At 45.3% G+C, this 19,019-nt stretch overlaps 1 protein-coding gene across 16 annotated transcripts in view; it reads right to left on the bottom strand.

Moving 5' to 3' along the window:
• The window catches only part of DLGAP1 (DLG associated protein 1), a gene marked incomplete at both ends in the record, with an annotated part of 320,454 nt that overhangs the window by 15,172 nt on the left and 286,263 nt on the right, over positions 1–19,019 (bottom strand). For all 16 annotated transcript variants that reach the window (XM_082668376.1, XM_082668377.1, XM_082668368.1 and 13 more), the window contains one exon: positions 9,546–9,967. In XM_082668376.1, the coding sequence (XP_082524502.1) occupies positions 9,546–9,967 (422 nt within the window). The remainder of the gene's footprint in view (positions 1–9,545; positions 9,968–19,019) is intronic.

The raw sequence follows: 19,019 nt of genomic DNA, 5'->3' as shown, positions 1-19,019 counted from the left end.
ACCCTCCTTTTCTGACTCTTATTCACTCACAACTAGACCCCTGCTACCTCATCTTCAACCATAACTTTGCCTCCTATGAGATGAAGTAAACAGGGGGATCAGGCATGAACACTCTCAGCGTTCTGCCCTCTCCTGACACTTGCCCCCCACGCAGTTCCCCTAAAGCCCTAATGAGTGATGGGCAAGCAGTGATGTGGCCGGCATCAGAGACGTCAGGTGCCTGGAGTTACTGCCATTGCTTCTTAATGGAGTCAGCCGGCGACCGATAACTGCCCCCGTCCTAAAGAGCTCTCTACGCCCACCCTTCCCGTCTGTCTGTGTCCTTGGCCCACTCCCTCCTGGCTGCTCGGAGAACCTACTCCCTCTCTGCCACCTCTGCCCTTCTCTGCAGCCCTACGTGAGAGGGCTGCCAGCATTCTCAAGTCGCTCCCATTCTAAGGGGAAAATCCTCCCCCATCTCGTGATCCCCTCTAGCTAAAATAAAATTCCTCTTCTCCCCTGTTATAGGCTGAATTGTGTCCTCCCAGATTCATCTGTTGAAGTCCTAACATCCAAGTCCTCCAACCGTGACTGTATGTGGACCAGGGCCTTTACATCGGTAATTAAGTTAAAGCGCGGTCATTAGGGTGAGTCCTCACCCAACATAACTGGTGTTCTTCTAAGACGATGGGATCAGGACGTAGATACACACAGAGGGAAGACCAGGCCAAGGGGAGAGGCCTAGGGACAAACGGGCACCTTGAGCTCAACCTTCTAGCCCACAAAGCTGTGAGAAAAGAGATTTCTGTTGCTGAGGCCACGGGTGGTACTTTGTTATGGCAGCCGGAGCATACCAATACATTCCCTTAAGCTGGATTCTCCAAAGGGCAGACTCCTTTGCTCTCTCTACATCCTCAGCTCCCAGGGTCCCCCCTCCCTGTGGTCTGGCTCTCCCCTCCCCTCCCCCCTCCTGGACCTCTGCGTTTGGCACAAAGGAATCTCAGCCCCCTGGGCACCCACAGTGCTCTCTGGCCCTGACCTCTGCTTCCCTCCACCTCGAGAATGTTGAACACAAAACTTGGTCCTGAGCCCCCTTCCCTTAGTCCCCTCGAGTGATCCCATCCATGCTCCTGGGTTCAGCTATTCTGTACAATAGGTTTATTTTGCTCAAATCTGTAACTCTGTTGTATACCAACCCTTCGTGCAGCACGTCTGAGCAACCCCTCGACACCTCTTGTCTCCCCACATCCACATTCCTCTCAGGAGTCCCTGGTTGCTCATGATTAGGGCTACAAGGCTCCATCACCCCCTCCACAGCATGAATATTCTCCCTCCATTGCCAGTTTGGAGGTTTGGTCCTATCAACTGGAGGGTCTTCTTATCGCATATAATTCTTACGCTTAAAACTTTTCCATGCTCCCCTGTCATCCCTGGGATAAGCGGGAAACTCCCTTCAATGGCCCACCTGTCCAGCCTCACCTCTGCCCACTCCCTCAGTGCCTTGGGCCCCCAGTTTCCCGAATCCAAAACCTGGTCTCTCCGCAGTGCCTTTGCTCAGGCTAAACGCTGAGCTGGGGTGCCTCCTGCCTTGGCTCCCACACTGGCCCCGCCCCACACTGGCCCCACCCCCTGTGCACAGGTGTGCATCCTCCAGAAAGACCTATCCCCTTTCACCTCTCCCTCGCTTTGCTCCTCAAATTTCCGTGCACAGCTCTGTCTCTGCCCTCTCCGCATTCTTTCCAGCACCATCTGTTTATATGTCTGACTTTACCAGCAGGCATGGCATAGACTGTGCCGATGTAACTCCCAATGATCCTGTTGGAAGAGGTTTTGAAGTGAACTGACTCATCAATAAACTCTATGTTAACCAGAAAAGTTAATTAACGGCAAGATTCCAGGCCTAAGATTCTGCTTCTTTAAGGTTTTACCGTGCCTAGCACCCCTTTTTCCTTACAGTCTTGACTGATTAATTGGCTAAGATAGTCTTGGTGGGGCTATTCTTCCTCTTGGTTTTCTATTTATAATACTAGCTGTGCTGACTCAGGCTGGAAGAACCAAGCCATTTGGGAAAAGTTGAACGAGGTTGTGGGTGAATTAAACCTCCCTGTCCTCAACTTTTGACTTTTTGCTCACCTGGCCTCCCCGCCCCCCGGGGGAATGTTGTAGACTTTAGGAGTGAGGAGGAAAAAGGAATTTTTAAAAAAGTGGATCCACCCACTTACTCCAAAGTCATGTGGATTTGTCAGACCGAATCTGTGTGATTTCAAGTCGGGATTATCCAAGTGGAGACATTTTAATTCACGAGTTTGTCCTCGTGGAAAAGAATGTCTCCAACCAACTGCCCAGCTGCTTCTCAAACACATTTGTGATCCAGAGCTGTTGTCAATAAAAAGGTCTCCACAGAAAACATGGATCTGTTTCACTCCTGGCTGACAAGGGCTGCTCTGAATGTAACAAGAGCACTTTTTTTTTCCCTTAAAGGAGCCAAAACTTAAATGAACAAAGAATGACGAATTTATGAATTTATTAAAAGCGAATGAATAAAGAATAGAATTCTCAAGTAGAAATTATCCCATGGACTAAAACCAGAGCTTCCACGGGGCTAAACCATGGGGGAAATATTATTTTGTTTGTAAAGAGCAAGTTTGCAAAAATTCAGCTCATGTTTTTTCCCCAGTCCACACTCCAGGGGTCTCACTCATAAAAGATGGTTACGCTTCAAGCCATATCTCCATTTACATCAGCCGTGAAATAGTAACAGCATCTACGTCACATAGATAAATACAGTTTCTGAGCCTTTGAAAGCTGAATGAGGTGAAATGAGTTAACGTTTCCCTTGGGAATATGGAAGGATTAAATACTGCATTTGAAGGCCATTGCAATGATCTTTCACAGAAATTGGTTATTGTTAGAGAAAGTGATCGGGGACCGTGCTCCACGAGTCAGGCCCTCTCTCTGCAATCTCTGCCTCTCTACAATGTACAAGTGTCTGGAATAAAGGGAACAGCAGTGGCCCAGGGACCTGGAGAGCTGCTTCCAGGCACCCTGTCTTCCCTCTGCCCATCGTCACCTCTCCTCGCCTCCGTGCCCCTCAGCCTCAGACCACTCCCAGTGAAACACACCCACAGAAGGGATGCTCGGAGGTGACCTTCCAGCACCAACACCTTTCTCCTTGTGCTCAGTGCTGTGCAAAGCAAAATGCAGCCAGCGTTCTAGAAGGTTAAACAGAAGGCACATTGCACACAGTTTTCTTTTCGTTCCTGTCGCTTCCTGGTCACTAATTTCAGGTTGGCCAGACCTTAAAAAAAGAGAGTATGCAGTGTGTGTGCGTATGTGTGTGTGTGCGTGTGTGCGTGTGTGTCTTGGGGCATGGGGGTGGGGAGGGACCTTTTGCAGGTCATTGCAAAAGAAAGATGAGAATAAAACAGGAAGGAGCTAGGATGCACCCACCTTGCCCCGCTTAGGAGCACACAAGGCTTGAGGCAACTGAGCTGAGGAAATCACAGAGCGTTCCTCTGCCTGCCACCCACCCACCAGGCCTCAGGCTGCAGAGACCCTGGGCATAGCACCCATCAACGGTCGCAGCGCTGACGGTGCACAGCTTCCCATAACTCAACCTGAAACCGGGCAAACCCCATTTCGGGTTTCGTTACCAGCCCCACGTTCGCTGCCAAGGCTCCCAGGCCTTCTGGGGGACTCAAGGCCAAGTTTCACTAACGGGGATGCTATTACAGGGCAAAATTAAAGTGGAATTAATCTGCCTCCATCCCACACACGCTTTGGGTTTATCAGTTCGTTTCAGATAAAGCCTGAAAATTCCACATATAAGTTGCCCACAATTCAGGAGGCACTGCTAGATTTCCAAGCACAATCAACCAGTATTTCATCCTGGGGCCACTGAAACCCGAGCCCGTGTTTCGAGCCATCGGTGCTGGACCGCATTCCTGGTGGGAGCCCTGCGCTCCATCTGGGCGTTTCGTCCCAGTCAGATAATACCAGACGGATCTCTGTAACAGGCAGGCCCCGACCAACAGCACCGAGCCATCTCCCCGAGACAGCTGTTTCACACAAGGCCCCATTGTCTGAGACAGGCTCGGATCGGTTTACTTCGAGAGCTGCGGGAACGTTCTGTCAGCTGCCCCGGCCGCGAGGAAACCTCGCTCACTGCAGATTTCCCTTCTTCTGTTATGGAGCCAAATACCTACCATCGACTGTTAGGGAGGAAGGTTTCACCCAAGAACTAAAGTCCTCGCGCTGCTTTTTTTTCGCAGGGAAAACAATAGACCCACACACCCAAAGAATTTATAGATGGACTTTTGGAAAGCTGGCTGGAGGTGACCGGGTGACCACGAGTGCTGGTTTTCTCTCTGTGCTTCCTTGAGCACTTTGTCCAGTTTTGGGGAAAGCAGTGTTTTCCAGTCCTGGAAGGCCACAGACAAGATCCCTAGGAAGCAGCGGTCAGAATCAGGATGATCGCAGCATAAAATAAGTGATCACTGAATAATTCCTGAAGACTGGATGGCTTTTTTTTTTTTTCTTCAACTCTGTGATAGAGAAAGGTGATGGCAACCACCACATGCCCCAGATCTGAACCTCAGGCTCCCATTGAGCAGATGAGCTCTCTTCCTAACTTCTCCCCCCACCCCTGCCAGTGGACATGTTGTATTTTGAATTCAGGAAGGTACTTAACAAAATACCTTACATTCTTATAAGCGTGATGAATAACTCTGGACGTGAAGATGGCAAGCCTGACCCATCTACCTTCAGCTGCTGCAGACTTTTTTTGGGGGGCAGTGGGGTGGATGTTTCTGTGTGTGTGGTAAAATGTACGTGAGATCTACCATTTTAACAGTTTTTAAGTGTTTTAAGTTTTTAAGTTCAGAGGCATTAAGCAGTCACCCAAACGTTTAAAAATATTGAAAATTTGGAATAATTCTGGGGCCCCACGAAATAAATTAAGCAGGTGTGGTTAGACTTATTCCTTTCTTCCACCCTATCCTTATCTTTCCCTACCGAGGACGAAGACCAGCTCTCCCGGGAGGGATCTGTCACGGAGCCAACCGTCGTCACGTACCCTGAAGAGAGACCTTCCTATCTAGGACCCAAAGGACACATAAGGTGGCCTGGCCAAGAGACAGATCTGCGTCTGACCCATTTATCAAATGTATTTTTCTGAGTGTACACAGACTTTTTCTTTTTAAGCTGGTTACTCAGACATTGGCTATGCCTGCCAAACGGGATTGGCCCCTCTTCCTTACCACTCGCCCCGCCTTATAAAAAAAGCAAAGGTTAAATGAGAGAATTAGTAAAAACAAAGGCCCTCTGCAGCTCCAGGCCCACTTATCGGAACAGGACTGTGGTTGCCAAGGAAGCAGGGACAGATATGTACGCAGAGCTTTACAGCAGCCAAGCACACACAAAGTATCATTATCTTGTCAAATGTTATTCGTGTTGTATCTGTTCCATCGGGCGCTTCTGTGTTGTGTGACCTTGGAGGGGGGACTGCCAGAGAGCTGTTGTGAGGGCAAATAAAACAACACCTGTCAAAGCCTGTAGCCCACGGCCCAGGGGACTGTAAGGACAAGATAGATGCTCTTTCGCGGGGTTGATATTCTCCCTTCCTCCCGGCTTTCTGGTCAGATGCTCACTGATTTCCATTCGCCTCATTTGAAATTGGCGACTCTTTGACCGGGCATGTGTGTGTACCTCTGCGCTGTTTAGAATTCTGGAATGCTAGTGGGTGGAAGCTTCTGTTTTGTACCATCCAGGGCATGAAAGATAGAGAAAGCTTTCAAGTGCTTATGGGATGGAATCACGTCCCAAGAGCTGGAAGGGACACGCGGGTTCATCTAGCTCACGCAGCTGACCGACACACAAGTCCTTTCTAGCCTCTCTGTGGCAGGTGCTCGTGTCTCTGCCAAATCTCTGTTCTGATCAAGCAGCGCTCCCTACCTCGCAAGGGACCTCCCCTTCTAGCTTTTGGCAACAAGAGCTGCGAACTACCTGTTGAATATTTTGTAACTACTTAGGAAGAAAGAGTTTGCTAAGGAAAATACTTTTGTAAAACAGCATTTCCAAAATAGTCCCAGGACTCAAATACATATTCACTGATCCCCTACTCTGTGCCAAGAACCGTCAGAGGGGCAGCGGATATGAAGATGAAAGAGACGAGAGTAATTTCGGTCCTCAGACCTCACTTTTCAGTGGAGGAGAGAGATACATAGATTATCATCAAATAAAGTTGGAAATACCTGATAGACAAATGTGCAGGCTATTACAGAAGCACCAGGGAGGCACACCCAACTCAGCCTGAAGGGATGCATTCTGCAAAGACTTCTAGAAGGTGAGGCCCAAGCTGAGATTTGAAGGAAGAGCCACTTTTGTAGGTTAGATAGGCTTACACAAATAGATGTTTCTAATCTGAATCAGTTTTGTACATTTAAAAAAACATGTAGGCAAGGCATCTACCTCTGATCTTTGTGTTAGCTGTTTGATCTAAAGTTATAAAATTGTATTTAAAAAAATTAGTAAGTTGGACTTTTCACTATAGACCATTGGCTTTCAAACTATTCTAGGAATCCTGGGATTTTTTTGGCGACAGGGAGGGTTCCTAGGGACCTCTGTCCAGAGAGTGGTCGAGGCTGAGCAGATAGGACTCCAGGCCCTCACCAAAGAGCTTCACCGTTCTTCCTATTATATTTATTGGTGTTGTGTGTAATTTTTTTTTTTTAACTTAGAAAAAGGGGGCTCTGATACCGAAATATGTTTCAAACTACACAGGGAGACTCACTCCCCAGTGCAGCGGGTCTCATTGCATACTTGTCATCTAAGATTAATTTACTCAGTTGAATACTTTAAGCAAAGCACCAGAAATACTCCCATCCTAAGTTATCTTTGTCTGTTCTGCAGCCATGACCTTCACACCCCACCACCGCCCTCAGGCAGCGACCTCGTAAAACAGAGGCAGATTTGAGAAAATTTATCACTAAAGACAGCGTCCTTAGGAAGACGGCTTATTCACGGTGGGACAGCGGCACCTTCGTGTACAAAGACAGCAAATTATTATTAGAACAAATGTTGTTATAACAAAATACCTTCATATGGAATAGGTTTATAAGTCCTATTTATAAATCAATATTGCAAATAACATCTGCAGTAAAATTCTGGAACAGTGAATGAATGAGCAGTTCCTTCATGTTCAAGCTACAAATATGCTTCTCTTTCATCTCAAACACAGGATGAGAACCTGATTTTCTAACAAGGTTCTCACCTTCCAAATATATGTGCTGGTATCAAAATACATTGACTTGTTTTCATAGCTCCTTAAGTGTTAAGGAAGACTTTTCTAAATATGTATACAATGACTATCCCCACGCATCATTATAAAGCTGGGTTGAGAGAAGTAGATCTAGTCTCAGATGGGAAGAAAACATCAGATTAAAAGAAAACACCAGATGAGCAGCTTCCCCAGGTCTTCTTGGAAGCCAAGCAGCGAAGCTAGAACAAGTTCGAATCCATGCATTGCATGAACTGAAATCTGCAAGACAGCTTGCCCTGTTGAGCTGTGCACCCGAGGCCGCTGCTCCTTAGACATGGGCACTTTTCCCAGGAAAAGCGACTAGGCTTCGGGTATACCCACGGGGAAAGGAGAAAAAGAAGATGCAACTGCTAAGAATCTCTTACCGAAAACCTCCCCCGCCCACTGCTGCCGGGCTGTGCTTCGCACCCCTGTCACTTAGGCACAGAGCATATTCTCCCTGTGGACCCACACCTGGGCGAGCCTGCAGTGGCACCAACGGTGGGGTCAAGTGTCAAGGGGGTTTACGTTTCCACTGCTAAGTTGTTTGCACTCATAACGTGCAAGAACAAAAGGAACGTTACAGAAACCCATTGATGGATTTTCTAACCTGCTCAGAAAGGCAACAAATAAGTTAGTCAGCGGGTGGATAGGGGTCAGAAGCAAGAAAAAGCAGAGAAGAGCTGTGAGCAAGACACAGAGCGGAAATCCCACAACCTGCAAACTGTCATTTTCCAGTCTCCATTCTCACAAAAGTACTTCCTTTACGGAAAACTCACTGCTCCCAGACACAATTCGTTTGGTTCACTTAGTAAGTCAACTGAACATGATTTACAGAAAGCTCTCGATCTAATTATTAAGAAATTATTATTGTTTTTGTTAGGGATGACAATGCACGATGGTTCTATACGTATACATGAAGTCCTTATCAGCGATACGTAGTGAAGTGACGGGATGCGTTGGATTTTCTTTAAGATCCTCTGGCGAAAATGATGACAAGTGGGGGAAGATGAGACCAGCCAGTAGTTGAGCTGGGTGATGGGAATATGGGGGTTCACTACAGTAAACTCTCTACTTTTGCAAGTGTTTTTAAATGTTCACAATAAAAAGTAAAATGATTTTAAAAATAGGTCTAGGGCTTCCCTGGTGGAGCAGTGGTTGAGAGTCCGCCTGCCGATGCAGGGGACACGGGTTCATGCCCCGGTCCGGGAAGATCCCACATGCCGCGGAGCGGCTGGGCCCGTGAGCCATGGCCGCTGAGCCTGCGCGTCCGGAGCCTGTGCACCGCAACGGGAGACGCCACAACAGTGAGAGGCTGCATACCGCAAAAAAAAAAAAAAAAGGTCTAAAACCACATCACGCTAATACTCTTCCAGGTGGTTCCCACACAAAAATGAAGGCAGGCTTTGATGCCTACCACTGAATTTCTCTGATTCAAAAATATCATCAGTTGGAAGATCCACCATTCATTTAATAATCGTTTTTCGGAGGGAAATAAACACGCAACAATGAAATACACACTGATTATAAATGCTATTCCAATTTCAAAATTGTTATTAATGTGCAACCGGACTGCAGTAATCTGGCAACTTCTTTGTCAACTGTTAATAGGAATCGTTGTTGTTAAAAGTCCAAGTCTGAAAAGAACGGTGTGCGGAGTCTCCGTTATTTATTTAACTTAACCATCCTTTATTTGATCATTTACTTTAACCCATTAGATTGGGTTAATTGCTTTAGCGGCTGAAGGTTTGCCTTCCTAAAACCTAAGGGGGAAAGTGCGGGCTAACCAGGTCCAAGGATGTCAATAAGCTTGGCGTCTACAGGCCTAGACACGACAGGCCTTGTTTTAATCCTGTATATTAATGAAAGTAATAGACCTGTAAGATTATAAATGCCCAAGGCACGCGTATCTGGGGATCTTAAAACTATTTAGAATTTCTGTTCATTCCCTGCGGGAGCATCTTAGGGAAAAGAAACCGAGTCAGAAGCATGAGTCCACCCCACGTTGGTCCAGAGGTGGAGGTCGCGGAGGCAGAGGTAGAGAAGGTGTTACAGCTGCCTGACGTGTGTGTGGGGGGGGGGGCGGGGGGGGCTTGTCTTTATTGGGCACCAGGGGTGTGTGGACTCGGCCCGAACCGCCCAGCTCTTCCACACGTTCCCGTTTGGGGTGGGGACCTGCACGGCTTGCCCAGCGCTTTGAAAGCATCCCCTCCCCGGCCCCGGGGACCCGGCCCCGGGGGCGCGTGCGCAGGCGCTGCGCCGCACTTACTGTCCTCGGGCAGGCTGTTCTCGCGCTCTTCTCTCTCCATCTGCTGACACCACCCTTCCATGCGGTCCCGCTCCGCCTGGAGAAGCTTCAGAAACCAGTGGCCGTCCCGGTGGCACACTGACCTCTGCACGGCCTCCAGGGGGTCTTCGGTGATTGAGTCAATCCAGGGGTCTGGGGGCGGCAGAATGGAAGGGTCGAAATCCGCATCGAAGTCCTCGTCGGCCGCGCAGGCGTGGTAGTGGTTTCCTGAGCCCTGGATGCTGACCGTGGAGGTGCTGGCGTCCCGGGAGAACTGTCTGGCCACCGGGCCGGGGCATGAATTGTCCTCTATAGACTCCAGAGAGTTCTCCAGGTTATCGTGGAAGTCCAGGTCGGCCTGCACGGCCGTCGTCACACTGTTGGATCGAGTGAACCTGCGGAAGCTTGGAGGGATAGAGAGAGACGAGTTAGTTCAAGGATGTTTCTCAAAGCAGAACTACATTCTGCGTCTCTTCGTGGGTGTGCAAGAGGGGGTGTCATCTTCTCAGTCTGCAGAGGTAGCCCTTGACGCCGGCGCATCGATTGCCCTGGCTCTAGTGTAAGGAGCACAGAGCCCTCATCTCTGTTCAATATGGAATGTGAAAACGTATCTAGAGAAGGTTTAGAAGTGGACCGCAAGCACCGCTCTCAAAGCCAGAATGATGTCCGGGGTTCAACTTCCTCCCCAAATCGGCAGTGGCTTGAATCCTGACATTCAGTGAAGGGTAAATTTGGTGAGGGGTAAGGAAACAATTCAGTTATCTCTTAGTCTGCGTAATTTCCTTTGAAACAAGAGGAGAAAAAACAACAACAACAACACCCCACCTGGGCCAAAACTATCTTGAATCCCACATAACCACATTTCCCAGGGACAGCTCTTACCTGAAAGCAAACTAAACTGTCATTAAGCTCCCCTTAACGTCAAAGCTCCTTCCCCTGGGAAGTCTTCACCTGTCTCTTGATCACAGGGTCATCGTGATAATTTGATACAAAGCCTTTGGGGCAAAATCAGCTCGAGGTTCTAGAGTTTTCCGATACCATCCTTCCCTGCGCCTTTAATTTCCCTCTCCATAGTTCTCCTACCGAGGTGATAAAAGACAACTTGTTAACACCATTCTATATGGACATACAACCGAATGGTTCTAGATTTCTCTTGTTGACCCCTACCGCAAAGGTGAGGATGTATGGAAGGAGGGAGGGGTGGGGAAGGACAGGGGAGCAGTGAATTCTTTCTCAGACAAGGGGCAAGGGAAGGTGTGGGCCTGAACTAATTTAAAACACACCCCCAGAAAGCTTCCTTGGCTCCTGGAGCAGACAGGAAATGATGATTTAACAGGATATAAGAGGCTATGTCTACTGAAGGCAGCATCAGGTATCTGTTACCCCCACTTTATACTTCTTTTTTTTTTAAGGTAACTTCCTGATCTAATATTTTATTTATTTTTTATTCTGAAGAAATATATGTAACATAAAATTTACACGTTTAACCATTTTTAAGTGTATGGTTCAGTGGCATTAAATACATTCACACTGTTGTACAACCATCTCCAGAACCTTTTCATCTTCCCCAGTTGAAACTGTACCGTTAAACAACTCCCCATTCCCCCTTCCTTCCAGCCTCTGGCAACCACAATTCCACTTTCTGTCTCTCTGAATTTGACTACTCTAGGTCCCTCATGTAAGTTGAGTCATACAGTATGTGTCTTTCTGTCGCTGGCTTATTTCACTTAGCATGATGTCTTCAAGGTTCGTCCATATTGTAGCATATGTCGGAATTTCCTTCCTATTTAAGGCTGAATAATATCCCATTATATGTATATAACACATTGTGTTTATTTTTTCATTCATCAGTAGACATTTGGGTTGGTTCCACCTTTTGGCTATTGTGAATAATTCTGCTATGAACATGGGTGTACAAATAACTCTTTGAGACTCTGCTCTCAATTCTTCTGGGTATATATCCAGAAGTAGAATTGTTGAATTATGTGCTAATTCTGTTTTTAATATTTTGAGGAGCTGTTTTCCCTAGCAGTTGTACCATTTTATATTCCCACCAAAAATGCATGTTTTCCAGTTTCTCCACATCCTTGCCAACAGTGATTTTCTGACTTTTTCTTTTTTTTTTTTAAATTTTTATTGGAGTATAGTTGCTTTACAATATTGTGTTAGTTTCTGCTGTACAGCACAGTGAATCAGCTATACATATACGTATATCCCCTCTTTTTTGGATTTCTTTCCCATTTAGGTCACCACAGAGCACCGAGTAGTTTCCTGTGCTATACAGTAGGTTCTCATTAGTTATCTTTTTTATATATAGTATCAATAGTGTATGTATGTCAATCCTAATCTCCCAGTTCATCACCCCCCACTTCCCCCTTGGTATCTGTACGTTTGTTCTCTACGTCTGTGACTCTTTTGATAGTAGCCCCGCTTCCCCCTTGGTATCTGTACGTTTGTTCTCTACGTCTGTGACTTTTTTGATAGTAGCCCTGCTTCCCCCTTGGTATCCGTACGTTTGTTCTCTACGTCTGTGACTTTTTCGATAGTAGCCCCCGCTTCCCCCTTGGTATCCGTACGTTTGTTCTCTACGTCTGTGACTTTTTCGATAGTAGCCCCCGCTTCCCCCTTGGTATCCGTACGTTTGTTCTCTACGTCTGTGACTTTTTCGATAGTAGCCCCCGCTTCCCCCTTGGTATCCGTACGTTTGTTCTCTACGTCTGTGACTTTTTCGATAGTAGCCATCCTAATGGGTGTGAGGTGATATATTTTCTTGACTGGCTCATGATTATGCCATGTTAAGATGGTTTATTTGCTAGTTGATTTTCAGTTAATATTCAATAGTGCCAGCCTTAAAGGAGAGTGCACTAAATAATGTCCATACAACATTGAATAAACCAGATTATACGCTTTTTTCTTAACTCTTGTGGAACACTCTATCAGAGCCAATTAATACTAATATTCTGGTCCCTCAAAAATAAATAATGAACAGACTGGAAGTCACAAAAAGGAGAGGGTACAATCATCTTAATCAGTCCATGTTTTCCCCCTAGAGAATAAATACCAAGAAAGTAAATGACTGTACAATTGGTCTGTGTTCGTTATTAGGATGATCACAATAATAAATGTTGTGATTCTCACCATTCATTTTATGAAGATAGGCCTGCCAATAAAGGCCAGCCCATCTCACTGTTTGCTGTTTGCAAGAAGTTACTTCTGTGGAAGGTATCAGGCGTGGCCATTTTATAAGTTCTTTAACTCCGAAATGGGTCATAGGAAAAATCGCTCAGTGTGAAAGTCTGAAAGAATGTCCTTCCTTGTCCTAGCAGTGAAAACAAGAAGAATTGTGCTACCGCGATTTTCCCAATAACCACCGGCTTCTTGGCTGCGAGAGGCCATTTCTGCCGCCTTCTTGTTCACCCACCAACACGTTAAATGACATCTGAAGCTGAGCTGAGCTTTCTCTCCAGCTGCATGTGTGCGAACCGGTTGACTTTCCTCACAACAGTTGACATTCTACCTGTTCCACTAACACAAAATCCCAGCTATGAAAACACTCAGCTCCCCTCTCCAAGATCATGGGCTGCCAGAGGCATTCCATTTCCAAACTTAAGGAAGGCCCAGCGCCTTATTGCTTCCAGTCGGAGCAGACTTGCCGGAGACTGAGTCTGTTCCACGCGCAACTCACAATGACCCAGTTTCCTTGTGCCTCTGTTTTTATCGACACAAAACCGTACCACCAGCATTCCTGACAGAGGGCTCCTGGCTATGACTCTTGTAAAGTATCCACCTTCTTCAGAAAAATTACTTGGCAGGAGATGAGTAGAAGTTTCCAGGTTAGTCACCCAGAAAGAAAGAAAAGTTAAGTAAAATTAAAGTGGTTTGGGATTAAAAGCGGTGCCTTTGAACTCAGGCAGCCCTGTCCAGGCTACACTGTTTCTCTAAATTAAGTTCCTTAAGCAAGTGCTTTCTTCTACCCTGAGTTTTCAAAGAATGTTCTGCTCTGTGAAATGCTTTATGTCTTTCATGTGCAGAGTCCCTTCTGGGAGAAGGGTGCGATCAAGTTGTCGTTGTTTGAAAGTTTTGATAGGAACGCAGAGGGAGTCATTGGGTTCACTTCCGTGTTTCTGAAGAGAATAGATCAGTTGCTGGTGGATGGTATAAACCTGAAAGCTGAACCCCGTGGCCTGCTGTTTGCAAACCCACAATTTCCAGTCTTGAAGCTTCTTTGGCCCTTCATGCCCTAAAGGCAAAATGTGTGATAATTACAACTTCTGAAAAGGACCGGCCAGTGTTCTGGCCAAAGGAGCAGAAAACCATGAAACCAAAGACTGGACCAACCACTATGGGGTACAATACCTTGTCTGTTCTGAAGGCAAGAGGAAAGGCACTTGTGGGCATTCACCTCTGCTGTTGCTTTGTGCTCTTTCTATGAAACAAGTTCATATTTCTTTTTTTTAAATTAATTAATTAATTAATTTTTGGCTGCATTGGGTCTTTGTTGCTGTGTGCAGGCTTTCTCTAGTTGTGGCGAGTCGGGGCCACTCTTTGTTACGGTGCACAGGCTGCTTATTGCGGTGGCTTCTCTTGTTGCAGAGTACAGGCTCTAGGTGTGTGGGCTTCGGTAGTTGTGGCGCGTGGGCTCAGTAGTTGTGGCTCGCCGGCTCTAGAGCGCAGGCTCAGTAGTTGTTGTGCACGGGCTTAGTTGCTCCGCGGCATGTGGGATCTTCCCAGGCCGGGGCTCGAACCCGTATCCCCTGCATCGGCAGGCAGATTCTTAACCACTGCGCCACCAGGGAAGCCCGAGTTTATATTTCTGATGACAGGATTTTGTGCCCCGCTCCCACCACTTTTCTGTCCAGCAGATTCCAAATCAGTGAACAGATGGTAAATCTCAGAGGCCCATTCTCATCCCCCCTGTCTGATGGGGTTGTATTTAAACAAAATAAGTCATGAATGAAAACTAAGCACAGTCTATATCTTTAGACCGCACATGCTTTGTTCCTGCAAGTTCAACTATCTGAGACTCAAGCCATAAACTTATCTTAGGGAGACTCCCTCAGTCACACCCGTTACAGAATCCTCTGGTTCCTGGTTCTCTTTTCCATCCCTCTCATCCACATAATGGTTGCTTTTCAGGGCTAAATCTAGTTTCAAAGAAAAAAACGCTAGTCCTACGCTGTTCTTCCTTCTTTAGACAATTTTCCCGTGCCTGCTGTCAAGGCTGAATATATGTGGAATTCGAAAATGCTTTTCTTCAACAGTGTGCCATCTTTGTCTCTTGGGAAATGGCCCTTAACCGATGTGAAAATCCAGGACGTCTCATTACATAAAATGAAAGATAGATCAAAAGGTAGGCAAGGGGGGGTGAGGAGATTGATATCAAGAATTAAGACTTTTTCTAACAAAGAGGTTCACTCTTTCTGTCAGACGAGCTTCCCAGTTAGAACAGAGCACAGAGGAACCTACATGTCATGCAACCCTGCTCACAAGCTCAGTGGGAAAAAACCGTCCTGCTGCTTATTTGTATGTGGTTAGCACTGTCCTATTGACAGATTGTAAAACTACCTCAACACAAGCATCTATTGGTTATTTAAAACCCTCCACGTTCATCATACGTTTGCCTGAAGCTCTCTTTAAGCAAAGAAAATTAGAATAGGTTTTCTACATGAAGACTCTCTCTAGGCCAAATAATTGTAATGCATTTGTCAAATAAAAGAAAGGGAGGGAATGGAAAGTGATGAGAGCGGGCCTGGTATCACCTGATAGTGTCTGCGAGGGCCCAGCATTTGGCCATGCTCGCCTTAGTACCAGCCGGGCAGGTGCTGTATCCTTGATGGGTGTCACTATGGGAACCTTGGTTGGGAGCCTCAACAAAACATCCTTGAGCTGACTGTGCCCCAGAAGGAATGGCTTTCCTTCAGCAACCAGAACATTGGGTCATTCGATGGCGCCTGACCCCAGGTAACGAACAAGAGCCTGAGAAGTCTCACTCACAATTCTCTTTTATTGAGTCTTGTTTTGGGGTCAAATGGGGACCATAGGCTTGTGAGTAAGATGGTTATTTTTCTTCTTGCCAACTAAATTATCTTGAAAAGCACGTAAAAAGAAAGAAAGAAAGAGGGAGAGAGGAGGAAGAGAAAGGAAGGGAGGGAGAGAGTGAAGAGGGAAGGAAGGAAAGAAGGACAGAAAGAAGGAGAGAGGGAAGGAAGGAGGGAAGGAAGGAAGGAGAGAGAGAGAGAGAAAGAAAGAAAGAAACAAAGAAAGAAAGAAAGGGAAAGAAAGAAAGAAAGAAAGGAAAGAAAGAAAGGGAAAGAAAGAAAAAGATGTATGAGGCATATCAGGAATTGCCAAGTTTCAGGCTTTTGAAATTTAAATTGCATGAATGCCACACCTTTGAAAGTCAGGTGTACGGGAAGAACTCTTTGGCTAGGTTATGGTATTGTTAACTTGGCAAAGAAAAGAGATTGTTTGTCAAGTATAATATGGAGGGTGAGTGCTAGGCTTTGTCATACTACAAGGAAGCTGTGCGGCGTGGGATTGATCCAAAGCTTCTGGGTTGGCAAAGGCTGGATGTTTTTGACTGCCGAAGTCCTTGCCAAGTCTGTGGTCCCTGAACTGGCTGTCAGAAGATGCTGCCTCCACGTTGGCTTTTTGTTTTTAGCATTCTGCTTAGTTGAAAAGGCACAAATCACTACAAGCCCAAATGTTTACCTATTTAAGTCACTTACAATCAAAAGAGATCTTTTGTAGCCGTTGACATGGTGTTAAAAGAGAAAACAATGCTCCCTTTCCACATGCTTGTTCCACCCAGTTTTGAGGCCACAAGCTTTAAGTGTGAAGCAAGGGAGATGTTAAAAACTCAGACTTGTATGGAAATCGAGGTAATTTTGGTGAGAAAACCAAAGTAGGCTTTTGTTTCTAGAAATGGGGAGCAGCTCTCATAACAGATGCTAGTGTGCTTTCCTTCCACACCTGTGACTCACTCTGTGCATTCACAAACCTGCTGACGTGGCGAGTGTCATTCACAAGCACATTTTTTTCTTTTTGCCACACGGTACGACTTGCGGGATCTTAGTTCCCCCACGAGGGATTGAACCCAGGGCCCCGGCAGTGAGAGCACCGAGTCCTAACCACTGGACTGCCAGGGAATTCTGCACAAGCACATTTTGATGCCAGCATTTATCCCCCAACCATTAAGTGTGTCCTCGAGGTCTGTGTATTATTTTGCCACATAGGAGAGAAGGAGATGGTTCCACCAATTGGGGATAAGAAAGACCAGAAGCTATTATGCAAATAACCAAAATACCCATCTGCTCTCATCCCCATCCCATAAATGAACATAGATGAAAAGATCTTGGCCTTCCCTTTGCATGTCCACACCTCCAGACGCTCACATCCTGCTGTAGACATTCACTGTTTTCCAACTTCATCTATTTAACAAAGGAATGGCGGGTGAGGGAGTTGAAGAGGGAGGAAAAGGCCACAAAGTGACTTACTACCCATTTATTCCGGGATGAGTTTTCTCTAATTCCCTGGTTGCTGTAGGTAAATAGTCCTTGCAGTAACAATGACTGTCACTTGGATGAGCTCCAGATAAATAGGCCAGACAGTTAAGAAGTAGTTTACGAAGACATAAATGGAAATATTAAATACCCATACACTAGGAAAATAACATTCTGGAGTTTTCTTGCCAGAAAATTGCTGTGAGACCAGTAGCTTCTCTCTGTACAACCACTAAAGACATGTCGATTTGTCAACTTGACAATGTTAATAAATAACGCAAAAGTACACCATTGCAAAGCCTCTAGCTCCCCTTAACCCTTTCAATTGTGAGGACCAAAAATTATTGCTTGATAAATTGTTCCAAAACACATATAAATATCTAAGCTTATAAAAGATATTTGAGTGGGGATGGGGGCAGGAAGCCAGAACACATACCACGCACTTATCCACGTTTATCTCTTGTTTGCGAACTAGAGATTATGAGAGCAATATAGCAACCTGGGAAATAGGGTAACAAGCAGAAAGGCAAGACCCAGGAGACTGGGCCTAGACCTTCAACTCAAAGTCTCCATCTGCGTGTAATGCTACTTTAAAATTGAGGGAACATTGCTGGAATGTTGAATCAGAGAACATAGCCTAAAAGAGGCCACTGGTGTCCATTGTATCCAACTTGTAAACTTCAGATATGGAAAGGTAAAGTTACTTTTAATTTGGATCTCTTTGATTGGAATGCTCTTTCTTTCCCCATGATTTCCATACATTCCAGTACATTCCATGACCTTCCAACCAGAGAATAGTGCTAAATGACAGGGCTTACCCTACCTACAAGCCAAATAAAACCTACATTGATGAGTTCTGCTTCTGGCCAAGATGGAGTAAGAATGATTGAATTTATTTACACTTCTATCTGAAACAGCTGTAAAAGAAGAGTTACATACCCAAAAACTGGTATTTATATGATCTATCAGTGGATAATTGGAAGCTGAAATTAAAATAATACCATTTACAACAGCAAGAAAAATATGAAATATCAGTGAGCAAAGCTGACAGAATATGTGCAGGACATAAAATAGCTGTAAAAAAAGAGCTTTAAAAAGAAGGAAGTTGGTGGTCTTATACTACCTGATTTCAAGACTTATTATAAAGCTACAATAGTCAAGACAGTGTGGCACTGGCATAAAGATGGACATTTAGATCAATGGAACAACACAGAGAATGCAAAAATATATCCATTTTTATATATCAATAAATGAGAAAAGGTACAAAGGATATTCATATGCAAAAAATTTGACCCATACCTTGCACCATATATAAAAATTAACTCAAATATAGGTCACAGACCATAACATCGAAAACTATAAACATTCTGGAAGGAAACATAGAAAAACTTTGTCGCCTTGAATTAGCCAAAGATTTCTTAGGTATGACACTGAAAGCACAATCCACAAAAGAAAAACGGGACTCTGTTAAAATCATGAATTACTGCTTTTCAACTCTGAGAGAATGAAAAGACAAGCCACAGACAAGGAGAAAATACTTGCAAATCTCCTGTCTGATAAAGAACGTGTGTCCAGAAGGAAAAGTACTCACACAACTCAATAATAATATAGATAAAACTAGTTCTGTTTTTAAAGATTTGAGTAGACATTTCACTAAAGAAGATATATGGATAGAAAATAAGTTCATGAAAAGATGTTCAACATCATTATGCATTAGGGAAATGCAAATTAAAACCACAATGAGAGAATACCACGTATCTATGAACATTCCTAAAATTAAAAAGACCAACCATACCTAATATTGACAATAATATGGAGCAACTGGAACTCTTCCACGGTAGGGATAACATGAAACAAAGGAACTCGCACACAGTAGGGATGTAAAATGTATACCACTTTGGAAGACTCTTTGGCTGTTTTTTAAAACATTAAATATTCACATCCCATTAGACCC

This window comes from Grampus griseus (genome assembly GCF_964374135.1).
Source record: "Grampus griseus genome assembly, chromosome: 12".
Taxonomy (NCBI): domain Eukaryota; kingdom Metazoa; phylum Chordata; class Mammalia; order Artiodactyla; family Delphinidae; genus Grampus; species Grampus griseus.
The sequence above is the reverse complement of the archived record's forward strand: the minus strand, read 5'-3'. Positions and strand labels throughout refer to the sequence as shown.